Raw genomic sequence first — 15,543 nt, forward strand, 5'->3', positions numbered from 1 at the left:
AAAAATCAGCTAATACAAGAAGTAAAAATTCACTTGTTAATATTTCTTGAAAAAAGGTCTTGAAATTATGTGAAAACTTACTTTGATCCTTATTTTAGTCCTGATTTTTTACAAATAACAGAAGCTTAAAATGTTTTTTGTCTTGTTTTTTCTCATATAACTCCAAAAAAGATGGGATGGTCTAGTGGTTAAGGTGTTGGGCTTGAGACCAGAAGATCCTGGGTTCAAATCCCCGCCTGACTGGAAAATCACTAAGGGCCCTTGGGCAAGGTCTTTAATCCCCTATTGTGTGTAGTGAGCACCTTGTATGGCAGCACCCTGACATCGGGGTGAATGTGAGGCATAATTGTAAAGCGCTTTGAGCGTCTGATGCAGATGGAAAAGCGCTATATAAATGCAGTCCATTTATCTAAGACTCTTTCAATTAACCTGTATTATCTAAAAAATGACGAGGTGTGCTGGTTCCTATTTATTCCTATTAAGAACAAGGGTGATGTGCAAAGCTGCAGTAACTACAGAGGCATAAAGCTGGTCAGCCACAGCATGAAGTTATGGGAAAGAGGAGTAGAAACTAGGCTTAGAAAACATGTGAAGATCTGTGAGCAGCAATATGGTTTCATACCGAGAAAGAGCACTACAGATGCAATGTTTGCTCTGACAATACTGATGGAGGCGTATAGAGAAGGTCAGAAGGAGTTACATTGTGTGTTTGTGGATTTACAGCAAGCTTATGATAGGGTGCCAAGAGAAGAGTTGTGGTATTGTATGAGGAAGTCTGGAGTGGCAGAGAAGTATGTTAGGGTAGTGCAGGACATGTACAAGAATAGTGTGACAGCGGTGAGATGTGGTGAGACTGACTCATTCAAGGTGGAGGTGGGATTACACCAAGAATCAGCTCTGAGTCCTTTCTTGTTCGCAATGGTGATGGACAGGTTGACGGATGAGATAAAGACAGGAGTCTCCATGGACTATGACGTTTGCAGATGACATTGTGATCTGTAGTGAGAGTAAAGAGCAGGTTGAGTCTAGCCTGGAGAGGTGGAGATATGCTTTGGAGAGAAGGGGAATGAAAGTCAATAGGAGCAAGACTGAGTCCATGTGTGTGAATGAGAGGGAGCCCAGTGGAATAGTGCAGTTACAAGGAGTAGAAGTGGTGAAAGTAGATGAGTTTAAATACTTGGGGTCAACTGTCCAAAGTAATGGAGAGTGTGGTAGAGAGGTGAAGAAGAGAGTGCAGGCAGGGTGGAGTGGGTGGAGAAAGGTGGCAGCTATGTTGGACGGCTTAGAGACGGTGACATGAACAAAAAGACAGGAGGCAGAGCTGAAGATGTTGAGATTCTCTTTGGGAGTGACAAGGATGGACAAGATTAGGAATGAACATATCAGAGGGACAGCTCAGGTGGGACGGTTTGGAGACCAAGTCAGAGAGGTGAGACTGAGATGGTTTGGACATGTGCAGAGGGACCCAGGGTATATAGGGAGAAGGATGCTGAGGATGGAGCCACCAGGCAGGAGGAGAAGAGGGAGGACAAAGAGGAGGTTCATGGATGTGCTGAGGGAGGACATGCAGGTGTGTGGTGTGACAGAGGAAGATACAGAGGACAGGGTGAGATGAAAACCATTGATCTGCTGTGGCGCCCCCTAACGGGATCAGCAGGAAAGAGACGAAGAATCTATAAAACATAACGCAATGCTAAAATACCCTCAACTGTATGAGCATAAAAATAGGAAACAGAATGTGACTTTTTAACCTCTTAACTATGTCAAGGTTAGCCACCTTTGAGCTTGTCCAAGGTCTGTGTCCCAAGAATGCTGTCTGTAAATTTGATGACTGTGGCAGTAAGAGGACTGGACTTCTGCTGAGCACAGACAGACGGACAGACAGCCGAAAGGCCTTCGCATTACCCGATGGCCATATTTAGACCTTGGGTAACAAATCTTTATCTTACTGAAATTTTTCTTCAGTGATTTCTTTTTTTTTTACTAAGTGTAGATTAAGTAGTTTAACTAGAAACCAGACAAATGTACTTGGTGAGATTTTGCTTGTTTTGCAGATTCTTGTTGATGGAGAACACGCCGATTTCCATTTTGGGTCAAAGAGTCGCTTCAGCCTGTGTTCAACTCCACATGAAACCCATGTCAGATTCAGCTGTGCTGTACCGACAGTTTGGTTTTTGGAAGCAGACATGATGTATGTGTATACTGAGAGCGTGGACGTGAGATCAGATCACACAGATGCCTTCTGGTACTGGGATTGATCTGATACCCTCGCAAGCGGTCACCAAAGACTCACATTTAATGGCATTTAGGAGCTTGGCCAGTGTGGAAGGCATGTGCACACCACAGCCTGTGCTGTTACTTAACATAAGAATTTTAAATTTCAAAAATGGAAACACTACAATAAAAGTGTGAATCCATTTAATTTGTTTTTATTTGTTTTGTTTTTAATCGGCTCTTTGACTTGGGATTTTTGTGCATTGTTGTGTACATTTGTTATTGGAGTTTCTTTTGTTTGGTGCATTGATTCCTGGGAAAGTCCGAGATAAACGGTTAAAGTACAGTATATAGTATGACGTATAGTATAACAAACGAGTGAAAACAGCTGTGAGGGTACACACCCACGGCGTCGCTGTAGGTTCCCTCCACACACGGAGTGCAGTTGTAACAGCAAGACACGTTGGAGATCTTCTTCACAAACCCGGGTTCACAGGGAAGAGAGCATCGAGACTGAGGAGGCCGAGAGCAGAAGATACACACATTAACCAAAGATCAGGCAGCTCTGCTCCGTGGTTTATGACAATCCTGTTCCTCTGGAATTATAACAGGAAACACGGCGCTGTCTGAGGATTTATCGTAAAGTTGCATCAGTGTAAACTGTGGTCTGGCTGAACTCCGCTGTTGTGACAGATGACAAAAAATGTTGTCTGTCAATAAATAAATAAATAAATAAATAAAAACCAGGAAGAAGCAGAGTCTTTCTGTCGTGTTCCGGTATTGATGTGAACCGGACGGACGCGGGGTCGGCTCATCAAAGGTCCAACATGAGAAATGTGTTGTGTACTTATAAATTTTGGAAAAATGCCATTCAGGGGTTGACCTGCACATTAAATGTACCACAGAATACTTTTCTGGACTGTAAGCAGTAATAAAATGTGTTTCATCTCATATTTTTAAAAAGCTAACTGGCCTGTAAAACTTAATCTTTTTTCCCGAGTTTAAGAAACCTTTTTGTTCTGATGTCACAAATCACAGAAAATAGTCTTTTGGTATCAGCAGATACTGAAGGTTTCAGCCCCACAGCTGTCCAAATCCACAGTCCAGATGTGTGACTGAATGTAGCCTCTGTGAAAAATGACCTTTGATGTTTAAAAGACCACACCCACACTAGGCCACACCCCTGACTACGAATCTACATTTTACTGAAATACGCTGACGGCTGCAGTAACCGGTGTGAGTTCAGCTGTTTTACCTTGTGTGTGGGTCAGGCAGTGGACAGGGTGTTGGTTTCACCGGAGTGCACGTGTACAAAATAACTTAAAAAACTCAGGACAGATTTCCTTCAAAGTTGGTTGGTATATTACTTGGATAGACATCTTGAGGTGATTAGAGTTTGGAGTAGTTTGACCTTCTTGCTGTGAGGCACCAGTGCTAACTACTAATCCTGTTGAGAAACTGAATGCACGGACCCACGTTAGGGGGCGTAACTGAGCGGTCAATAGGATACGACTAAATCACAATTTATTATGCAAAAGGTGCAACACAGTTCCAAATATGCAGAGTCCAATTCAATACAAAAGTGACACGTGGGCAGGCCTGAGGGTAGGAGACGCCTATCCAGAGAAGAGCCAGAACCCACATAGTTCCACCGCCAGCCGGCAGCCCAGTCCAGTCCTGGTACCCCAGGTGGCCACCGCTCAAGGCTGTCGGACCGGTACTGCTGCCAGGAGCAAAGACAGATTAGATGGGTGTGTGTACACCCAGCAAACAGTCAGCAAAAACACAGGTTCCTCCAAAAAGGAAAAATCCAATAATTCCCAGAGTACTGAGGAACTTGAGAACGTACAATGTCAAAGGTTATACTTAAAAATGTGAAGTGAGGAGTGGAGAACGCCAATTCCTCCAAACTTCCACAACCCAGCTACAAGGTGAAAGTATAAATCACACTGCAACAGACTTTAGTAACAATAAATGTGCAAATGGCACAAAACGGCTGAGAGAGTTTACCTGTCGGGTAAACTGATAACTCGGCAGAGTTATGGTGTCTCTCCCAGGCTTTTATGGTGATGATGATGATGATGATTAACAGCTGACAACCTAACGGTGCACCTGGTGGTGCCAAAAAGAGGCCAACAGGCCAGTGCGTCCTCTTCAGGGCAAAAAGGTGCCCGCATGGCAGGGCGCCATCTGGTGGTGGGCCAGCAGTACCTCCTCTTCAGCAGCCCACACAACAAATCCACTGTGCCACCTGATCTCACGCCAAGTTCATAATGGCATCACGACAAGCCATTTAGTCTATTAGTTTGTGATACAGTCACGAAATGTGTTCCACTTTTGTGACTGTATCATGAAATAATTTTGTAATGGTGTCATAAAATTTGGGTTGGGGGGGGGGGCGTTAGGGTTAGGGGTAACCCCGTCTAAGCCTGTATATCCAATCAATGGGAAATTTCACTTTTTCTTTGTGAGATACTGACAAGCCAAAATGAGGTGGTCAGGGGTTAAACATAGTGCTGAACATCCACTGTGTCAAGAAAATGTGACATTTCCAAACGGTATGACAAAAAAAAAAAAAAAAAAAAAGTGTGAGACTGGGCTGAGAAAAAAACAAACAAACTGTTTTGTTACATCTCAACAGCCAAGAAGCCGAGTGATGACCTGAAGCTACTGATCAGTAAAGTGTTTGTGACGGACTGATATGAATGATGTCATAATGAAGTCACACAGAAGTCCAACGCAGTCAGACATACGGTGACAGACAGGTGCGTGCTCGGTGTGAAGGGCGTGCACGTGTCATCTCACCATGTGGTTTCCTGTTGAGAGCCAGTTGAATTCCTTCATTTCAATTTGTATGTCTTCCTTCAGAACGCTGTATTTCCCAATCCGCTGAAATTTCCTGTGGTTTACGTTTTCTTCCCACATGATCAGGTCATATCCATTGACAAAATTTCCATCCTTGTCGAATGAGAAAGTCTCTTTGTTAAGTTCAAATTTAACTTTTCTCAGCTCTTGCAGGAGCTGTGAAGAAAAAGCACAAAACCTCAGTTAAAAGTCAGCTTTTCCTCACAGATATGGGCCAAAGGAGCATTTGTAAATAAAGATTTTAGCGGCGCCCTGCTGCACATACAAATCGAACTTTGACCTTAACGCTCACCTGCCACGGCGGGAAGTTGATTTCGTCGGAGCAGGAGGAGCTGTTGCACCGGAGAAGTTTTTGGAGCGCACTGACGACGGCCCACACTGCGATTCTCTCACTGTAGCATTGACTCGTGTCCATGGCCTCGACCAGATAGTCATCGTTTTCTTTTTGTGGATCCTTTACGCTGCAGGCATTGGCAGATTTGATTTTTAGGTCTTCAGGTGATGGACAGTAAGATGGAGGATGTTCTGAGAAACACTCTGGGGTGCAGTTAAACCTCAGGTTCTTGTATTCTTTAATGAAGTAGTTGTGTCCTTCTGGAGGTGGCTGAAGATTCTTCAGATAATTGTCAAGTGATTTACTCCTTTGTGAAACAAACGTAAAGCCCAAAATGTCCCCCACTGTATTGATACCATCAAGACGGGCCAGATATTGGTCCCTGGACCAGGCATCACTCGCTATCCAGGTTCTAGATGTGCTGGTACGGATCATCTCCTCAAAGAGAGGCTTCACCAGCTGTACCTTCAGGATGAGCAGTACCACTTTGGCGCTAGAGGAGCGGATCCGTTCTGCAACCTCCTTGATGCGTTGCGGAGTATCTTCATGGTCGAGGTAGTGAGGCAGCACCTCCTGATAGGCCACACACACCCTCATCTCTTCAGCATCACGGAGGAAGCTCTGAAAAGCACCTCTGCCGTAACTGTCGTCACCGTAGACGACGCCCACCCAGGTCCAGTTGAAGTAATCCATGACTTTGGCCACAGCTTTGGTCTGATGAACATCACTGGGAATAGTGCGCAAGAAAGCTGGGTAGCTCAATTTATCACTTAGTGCTGGTGAAGACGACGTGCAGCTCACCTGTCAACATAAAAACAAAAAAAATTTATATATATATATATATATATATATATATATATATATATATATATATATATATATATATATATATATATATACACACACACACACACACACACACACACACACACACACACACACACACACACTACCAGTCTAAAGTTTGGACACACCTTCCCATTCAAATAAATGGGAAAGTGTGTCCAAACATCATTAATCATTACATCATGAGGAAACTTCAAAAAACAAGAACATGGTACACAAGTTTGAATTTATTTTGGATCTTCACTAATTCAAACAGGGTCAAAATTATACATACAGACTCAAATATAAACATACATTCACTTAAATCTTTTAATGAGTGGTGATGAAGGATCAAGAATAATGTCTTAACATCACAACAACAAGACCTATTAACTCACGATTGACTACATCTGGTAGTTTCTCTTTGCAGCATAAAAAGGTCGTGTTTGACGGCACTCATTGTTCTGACCAGTAGTCAGAACAATGGGAACGTCCAAAGAACTCAGTGAAGATCTAACAAGGAGAACTATAGATTTGCACAAGTTGGGAAGGTCTCTTGGAGCAATTTCTAGAGAACTACAGTTTTCAAGATCATCAGTTCCATAAATCCGTATAAATCGTATGTGTAATTTTGACCCTATGTGGATGAGAGAAGATCCAAAATAAATTCACACTTGTGAACTCAGAACAGGTTTTTTGGAGTCATTGATGACATTTGCTGTTCAGTCATTCCACAGTGACAAAAGAACAGTTCAAAGACATCATTAAAAACCCAAATTTACCACGACGAGTGGATGTAAACTTCTGACCACAGCTGTATTTTTAAAATGTAATAAATGTTGGCCTATTTAAGCAGTTGATAAGCCTTAATTAAAAAAAAAAAAAAATATATATATATATATATATATATATATATATATATATATATATATATATATATATATAATTTTAAAATCCACAGCAGAGTTTAAAGACTAAAATAAGTTTAATAATAAACAGGCTAAACACCTACATGTTTCACCTGAAACTCTTCATCAACACTTAAGAACAAAGGAAATGTCACAAAGTTATTAATGACAGTGTTAACTGCCAACAAATCAGAGACCAGGAAAAAAAAAAAGACATCAATGAGGAAAAAACCTGATGGAGCCACAGCTTTATTAAAAGAACAATACTGACATTTTATAGCTGAGTGCAGCTATAAAATGTCCAAAACCAAAACTGGTTTACACCAAAGTGGAACACAAACAGACAATTAACAAGTCCAAGTGCCTGAAGAACAAACAGACTGAGAGAAAAGGAGCCGAGTTAAAGGTCTCACTGAAGAACCACAGGACGGCTCTTAATTCTCTTCATCTGTTCACGTGCAGGTATATTTCTATACGCCTGGACACGTGTGTGACTATTTTTCCTGAGTTCACTTCATCACACACACACACACACGCACACACACACACACACACACACACACACACACGCACACACACACACACACACACACACACACACACACACACACACACACACACACACACACACACACACACACACACCCCTTCTGGTGTTACTCTGATGACTTGGTACCTGACACTAGATGGATCAATTCATCACTTCTTTTTCCAATATCAGACTACAATATGAAACATGTATTTCCCATTTTGTAAAGGCTTTAAAAGCAGTGTGAGAACATTCAATAGATTGAATAATAAGGAACTATGGACTCAGAAAAAGTTCTGATCTTGTAGCATGTTGAGACCATCTCACCACATTGACAACTAGTGGCCAATGTGCCTGTGCCAACTTCAACTTGAATGAATGAATATTTATTTCAAACACATAAAAATAGAAAAGAAACTTTAACAAAAGGCATACAAAAATAATAAAAGTGAAATTAACAGTTTAAATATTACAAATTACATGTTTGAAAAGCAGAGTCTTAGTGGTTAGTACTGTTCTGGGGTCGCTTCCCACCTGGTCCTTTCCGTTGTTGTGTTTGCATGTTCATATATGCAAACTCCATCTAACTAACTGCTGGTTTTTAGGACCTACCCGAGGGAGCATGTAGGCTAAGTTTGTAGGACCTACCCGAGAGAGCATTTAGGCTAAGTTTGTAGGACCTACCCGAGGGAGCATGTAGGCTATGTTTGTAGGACCTACCCGAGGAAGCATGTAGGCTATGTTTGTAGGACCTACCCGAGAGAGCATTTGGGCTAAGTTTGTAGGACCTACCCCAGAGAGCATGTAGGCTAAGTTTGTAGGACCTACCCGAGGGAGCATGTAGGCTATGTTTGTAGGACCTACCCGAGGAAGCATGTAGGCTATGTTTGTAGGACCTACCCGAGGAAGCATTTAGACAAAGTTTGTAGGACCTACCCGAGGGAGCATGTATGCTAAGTTTGTAGGACCTACCGAGGGAGCATGTATGCTACGTTTGTAGGACCTACCCAAGGGAGCATGTAGGATAAGTTTGTAGGACCTACCCGAGGGAGCATTTAGACAAAGTTTGTAGGACCTACCTGAAGGAGCATGTAGGACCTACCCAAGGGAGCATGTAGGCTAGGTTTTTAGGACCTACCCAAGGAAGCATGTAGGCTATGTTTGTAGGACCTACCCGAGGGAGCATTTAGACAAAGTTTGTAGGACCTACTCGAGGGAGCATTTAGACAAAGTTTGTAGGACCTACCCAAAGGAGCATGTATGCTAAGTTTGTAGGACCTACCCGAGGGAGCATGTAGGCTACGTTTGTAGGACCTACCTGAGGGAGCATTTAGACAAAGTTTGTAGGACCTACCCCAGAGAGCATGCAGGCTAAGTTTGTAGGACCTACCCGAGGGAGCATGTAGGCTATGTTTGTAGGACCTACCCGAGAGAGCATGTATGCTAAGTTTGTAGGACCTACCGAGGGAGCATGTATGCTAAGTTTGTAGGACCTACCCGAGGGAGCATGTAGGCTACGTTTGTAGGACCTACTCGAGGGAGCATTTAGACAAAGTTTGTAGGACCTACCTGAAGGAGCATGTAGGACGTACCCAAGGGAGCATGTAGGCTAGGTTTTTAGGACCTACCCAAGGAAGCATGTAGGCTATGTTTGTAGGACCTACCCGAGGGAGCATTTAGACAAAGTTTGTAGGACCTACCCGAGGGAGCATTTAGACAAAGTTTGTAGGACCTACTCAAGGAAGCATGTATGCTAGGTTTGTAGAACCTACCCGAGGGAGCATTTAGACAAAGTTTGTAGGACCTACCTGAGGGAGCATGTAGGCTAAGTTTGTAGGACCTACCCGAGGGAGCATGTAGGCTAAATTTGCAGGACCTACCCGAGGGAGCATGTAGACAATGTTTGTAGGACCTACCCGAGGGAGCATGTATGCTAAGTTTGTAGGATCTACCCGAGTGAGCATGTAGGCTAAGTTTGTAGGACCTCCCCGAGGGAGCATTTAGGCTACGTTTGTAGGACCTACCCGAGGGAGCATTTAGACAAAGTTTGTAGGACCTACCCGAGGGAGCATGTATGCTAAGTTTGTAGGACCTACCCAAGGGAGCATGTATGCTAAGTTTGTAGGACCTACCCGAGGGAGTATGTAGACTAAGTTTGTAGGACCTACCCGAGGAAGCATTTAGACTGGGTTTGTAGGCCCTACCTGAGGAACCATGTAGATACCCAGCTGTCTGGCCACAGCGATGGACACCTCAGAGAATCGTGCTCCAAGGATCACTTTGACACTCGGCCTGAAGTCGGTGTAGTTGCACCCCAAGGGCAGCGAGCCGTTGAATGCAAGGAAGTAGTTGACATTCTGCAAAGCTTTTCCCGCGTCGGAGCACGTGTCACAAAAAACGTACCCGAGACGCACTCCTGGAAGCACGGTGGGGTCTGCGTTGATTTCTTCAATTGTGTGGATTATAGACAGAGACCTCACAAATGACACCAGATCAAAACTGCAAAAAGAAAAAGAAACAAGAAAGCCATTGAGCTCCATCAATCATTTTTAATATTTACTGACCGAGTCGCTGTGGCATTTTTTTTTAATAACATTCCATGCAAAGGTTGGTTTTCAGATGGACTTCTTCCACAGGAATGCTGCTGGTCCAGGAACAGTGAATAACTCTGAAGTCCTGTTAATTCTGCTGTGATGCAGTTCAGGAAGACCAGAGACCACAGATCCAAGATGCCGAACTTAGGAGCAGTAAATAAATGATTATAATCCACCAAATCCTCCAACACTTCCCTTTTGGCAATAGAATGGATAATGAAACAAAGCAGGTAGTGAGGAACCCGGCACAGTCGAACTTAGGAGCAGTAAATAAATGATTATAATCCACCAAAACCTCCACCGCTTCCCTTTTGGCAATAGAATGGATAATGAAACAAAGCAGGTAGTGAAGAACCCGGCACACAGTGGACCAAAGTGGATGACCTGGACTTCAGTGATGATACATCCTCTCGCACATCGGTAATCAAACATCAAAGAAAGCATGACTACTGAAAGTGTCCACAAACACAGGAAGGAGAAATCCAAGGTCCACTGCATCAAAGGATCAACAGCACAGTTAATGAAACTGGATGAGGAACATTTGATTTATAAGAGAATGAAAAGTTGGACCAGTTGGTAGAACTGACAAGGACATCCCAAGAAGCAGTGGATTAGAAAGTAACCAAAAAAGTAACCAAAGCCTTCTTGCTCTCGGTCGGGACGGTCGCATTTTTCTCTCCTCCTCCCTCCTCAACTTTCCTGCTACTGTAACGTGTTTTGTCTGTGATGCTGCAAGCCCTGCTCCTCTGGAAAACAGTAAAATGGATCTGATCAAGTGGTCTCTGAATGCAATTGACACTATTTTTTCCACAAGACACTCGGGAGCGGAGGACCCGACCTGTCCTGCCGGGACACATGTGGCGGATTACGTGATGGACAGCTGGCAGAGGTGGCAAGTCATGTGCCTGTACACATTGTCTGTGGAGGACGTTGAAGATGTTTACTTATTTGGAGCTGTGGTGACCGGGTTTCTGCTGTGTGGGGCGGCCATAGCACTGGTTTACCGGAAAATTAAGAAGGTGGAGGCGGCATTAATTGGCCCGTCCAGGCTGCCCCACATGATTGATTCAATTGGAAGGGCAGTGTCAGCTCAGTCGGCGGGTGTCAACCGCACGTTGGAATCCATCTCGGGGAGAATGGCAGCACTGGAAAACCGCTTTGATCATCAGTAAATCAAATCAAATCAATTTTATTTATATAGCGCCAAATCACAACAAACAGTCACCCCAAGGTGTTTTATATTGTAAGGCAAAAGCCATACAATAATTACAGAAAAACCCCAACGGTCAAAACAACCCCCTATGAGCAAGCTCTTGGCGACAGTGGGAAGGAAAACTCCCTTTTAACAGGAAGAAACCTCCAGCAGAACCAGGCTCAGGGAGGGGCATGCTCAGGGAGTAAGACCACATCTCCTCTATTCAGATGTATTTGGGAGCCACTCTGAACTTTCAGACTGTGGAATCTGCCAGGCGTTTGTTAATCTGGATATCTATTTGGTTTCCAAACACCAGCTGTCCTTCAAAGCTGCTGGGATAAAATCCTCCCCCCGAGGAACACTCCTGATAGCCTCGCTCCTTGTCTCCCCCCCCCCCCTTCCCAGTCCCGAGATGTTGACTGTGGGACCTTGAGACTCTGTTGGACTGATTCAGGACTGGGATCCCCCCAGGATGGACAGATAAGGCCTGTCGATGGCGCCACGGGCGGCCTTCCGGGCTGTCTGTCTGGACACTGGACACATCCAAGTCTCGGCTGTCGTCTGTTGTGATTTGTTTTTTGTTATGACTGTTTTTCTGTGCTATGGGGTTTTTTTTGCTCTCCAGTGCGGCTGCGTGAGTTCAACACAGCAGCAATGGAGGTTTTTCTTTTCCCAATTCTTTCCTTGTGTGTGCTTTTATATGTGTTCATGTACCAGACCGGCTTATGTGTGTTGTTGTTTGTTAAGTGTGTCATGAGGCCGGTCAAGGCTTGCTCACCCCTGCTCATGACCTAGGGCAGGGATATACATCTGGAGCTGGTCCCCGGGCGCCAATAAAGGCGACCTCTGCTCCTAACTGGCAATTAGGATGGGTAAAAATGCAGTAAACACATTTAACTGTGCAGGGAACATGTTCCTATGTGCATATGAATAATAATAATAAACTCCTTTTGAATCCTTGAATCCTTTGAAAAGAACAAACTTTGTGAGTAACATGAAATCTTTGCACCTCTATGGTTCCAAGACCTGGAGAACAACTGAAGAAGATACAGAGAAAGTACAAACTGTCACCAACAAATGCCTCCTGAAAGTGTTTGGACCAACACATGCGGGAAAGGACGCAGCAACAGATCATAGAGAACTAAATTACAGGAGAGGAATGAGCTGGATCAGCAACACACCAAAAAAACCAAAGAACAACCTCACAAAACCAGCACAGTAACGGAACCTCTGAGGTAACAGAAAGAAAGGACACCCAAGAAACACTTGAAGAACAGCAGCAGGAAACACCTGGAAGTGGACTGAGCAATTTGCCCGAAGAGTGACAGAGGAGTCTTGTGGATAAACTGCAATTAGAGAGGAGTGAAGAGGATAAATGAATGAAACAACAATCCATTAGGACACTCAGGGTGATCTGCCATTGTAAATTTTTGGCCTCAGTTCAAGGATGGGACCGATCCGATCCAGTATTTGTATCAGCTTCCTAAACAAATGTAATTCAAGTATCGGAAAATACCGATACAACCTGCAGCGTTTTCCGATACCAGAGAGAAGCCATGTCTGTGAAAGCACTCAACTGCTGCTTGATCTCTGTTGTTTGCTACTGAGTGTGAGGAGGGAGGGGGAGGTTTCTGAACTGAAGTCGAGCTGTTTGAGAGAAGTCTCTTCTGCATTTGAGGAGCAAGGTTCTAAGCCACGGGTAGCGGCAAATTTCTGCACGGCTATCAGGTTCAAATTGTCTATGTCGCCGAACACAGATTTTCCAAAAAATGAAGTGAACTGTTGCTGAAAAAAAAAAAAATCAGCCACTTCAGCGTCCTGAGGGTGTGAAACACTATGAAACGGCAGCTCAGAGTGCAGCACAGCTGAACAGTTTCTATCCAATGAATGGGAAAAACTCCATCAAAATCCTTCAGTATTAATCGAGAGTTCCCCGCGTGAGCGTAGCTGATGATACATTTAGAAATTTACGGTTTATTTTACAGTGGAAAGTCTTCCTGTTTCCGAAAAGTTCCAAGTTTGCGCAGCAAGAAAACAGTGAGCAAGCGAGAGAGAGAGATAGCAAGAGGGAGAAAGAGAGAGAGAGAGAGAGAGACAGAGGACTTAATTTCTATTTTTTTGCTCCAACATTTGCTTTGACAATGTAAACACGTTTCCCATGTCAATAAAGCTCCATTCAAACTGAAAATTGAGAAAGCGAGAAACAGAGAGAGAGACTGACAGAGAGGGAGAGTGCTGTCTTTTCTCTTTTAAGTCTATAAATAAAAGTACTTAATTCTTTCACCAAAACATCAAATTTATGCTTTCATCTTGTACCTTCTGTTGTGAAAGTGTAGGAACACGGACCCACAACAGGGGGCGCAATGAACGGACAATGGAGGAAGGGAATAACAAGGTTTACTATTGTGGAATGAGCACAATGAATACAACAATCACAATTTGGGGTCGAATCCGCTGGTGTCGTGTGGGCAGGCTCGAAGGTAGGAGACGTCTGTCTCAGTCGAACCGGAACCACCCAGATCTCCTCTGCCACCGAACCCTGGAAATACTGGAACCGCCAAGTCCCGAATTCCCAGGTGGCCACTGCCTCCGCTCGTCGGATCCGGTACTGCTGGCGGGAGAGAGCAACAACACACAGGTGTGGATGCGACAGCACCCAGTAACGGAGAGGGGAGAAGCCGCCTCCACCTCTTGTCAATGTATAGCAGGAAGGTGAGTACTTATCCAAGCAATGTAGCTACCAGTAGTCAACAGTCCTGAAAAGGTTTAACAAGCTTTAGCTGGTTGTTCAGAATATGAATGCAGAGAATATTACCTCAGTCTTAGGCGATATCTCGGCACTGAGGTGGAGACGCCGTCCTCCTGATATACCTCTGTGCTGAGTGGAACAGCTGTGTCCGGTGATGGGTGACAGCTGTCACACCGGCTGCTCCCATAAGGCGGCAGCGCCCTCTGGTGCCTGGAGCCCGCACTCCAGGCAGGGCGCCCTCTGGTGGTGGTGGGCCAGCAGTACCTCCTCTTCAGCGGCCCACACAACAGGACCCCCCCCTCAACGGGCGCCTCCTGGCGCACGGCCGGGCTTGTTCGGATGGCGACGGTAGAAGTCGGCCAGGAGGGCCGGGTCCAGGATGAAGCCCTTCTTCACCCAGGAGCGTTCCTCGGGACCGTACCCCTCCCAGTCCACCAGATACTGAAAACCCCGGCCCATCCGACGGACATCAAGGAGCCGGCGTACAGTCCAAGCCGGTTCCCCGTCGATGATCCGGGCAGGAGGCGGCGCCGGGCCCGGGGTGCAGAGGGGTGAGGTGTGAAGGGGCTTGATCCGGGAAACATGAAAAACTGGATGGATCCGCAGTGAGGCCGGAAGCTGAAGCCTCACTGCGGCGGGGTTGATGACCTTGAGGATCTGGTAAGGTCCGATGTACCGTTCTTGAAGTTTCGGCGAGTCTGCCTGCAGAGGAATGTCCTTGGTGGACAACCAGACCTCCTGCCCAGGACGATACTTGGGGGCCGGGGCCCGCCGCCGGTCTGCATGTGTCTTCGCCCTCGTCCGGGCCTTCAACAAAGCAGAGCGGGCGGCACGCCACACCCGACGGCACTTCCGTAGGTGGGCCTGGACCGAGGGCACACCGACCTCTCCCTCAACCACTGGAAACAAGGGGGGCTGATACCCCAAGCACACCTGCCGGTGGCAGATGACACTTGGCTGTTGTGGGCGTACTCGATCCAGGCCAGATGGGTACTCCAGGCCGTCGGGTGCGCGGCTGTCACACAGCGTAGCGTCTGCTCCAGTTCCTGATTCGCCCGCTCTGCCTGCCCGTTGGTCTGGGGGTGGTACCCAGACGAGAGGCTGACCGTGGCCCCCAGTTCCCGGCAGAAGCTCCTCCAGACGTGCGAGGTGAACTGGGGACCGCGATCGGAGATGATGTCTGATGGTATGCCATGCAGACGGACGACGTGGTGGACCAGGAGGTCCGCTGTCTCCTGGGCCGTTGGGAGCTTCGGGAGGGCCACGAAGTGGGCCGCCTTGGAGAAACGGTCCACTATCGTGAAGACGACGGTGTGTCCCTGGGACGGCG

General features: G+C 45.6%; 1 protein-coding gene across 1 annotated transcript in view; it reads right to left on the reverse strand.

Annotated features, from left to right (window-relative positions):
- The window catches only part of LOC117502615 (G-protein coupled receptor family C group 6 member A), a 33,049-nt gene that overhangs the window by 3,457 nt on the left and 14,049 nt on the right, over window positions 1-15,543 (reverse strand). Inside the window, exons 2-5 of the mRNA XM_034161673.1 lie at window positions 9,880-10,174; window positions 5,372-6,214; window positions 5,020-5,235; window positions 2,619-2,727 (exon numbers count right to left, since the gene is read on the reverse strand). Of these exons, the coding sequence (XP_034017564.1) occupies window positions 2,619-2,727; window positions 5,020-5,235; window positions 5,372-6,214; window positions 9,880-10,174 (1,463 nt within the window). The remainder of the gene's footprint in view (window positions 1-2,618; window positions 2,728-5,019; window positions 5,236-5,371; window positions 6,215-9,879; window positions 10,175-15,543) is intronic.

The sequence above is a fragment of the Thalassophryne amazonica genome, chromosome 21, assembly GCF_902500255.1.
Source record: "Thalassophryne amazonica chromosome 21, fThaAma1.1, whole genome shotgun sequence".
In the NCBI taxonomy this organism is placed as follows: domain Eukaryota; kingdom Metazoa; phylum Chordata; class Actinopteri; order Batrachoidiformes; family Batrachoididae; genus Thalassophryne; species Thalassophryne amazonica.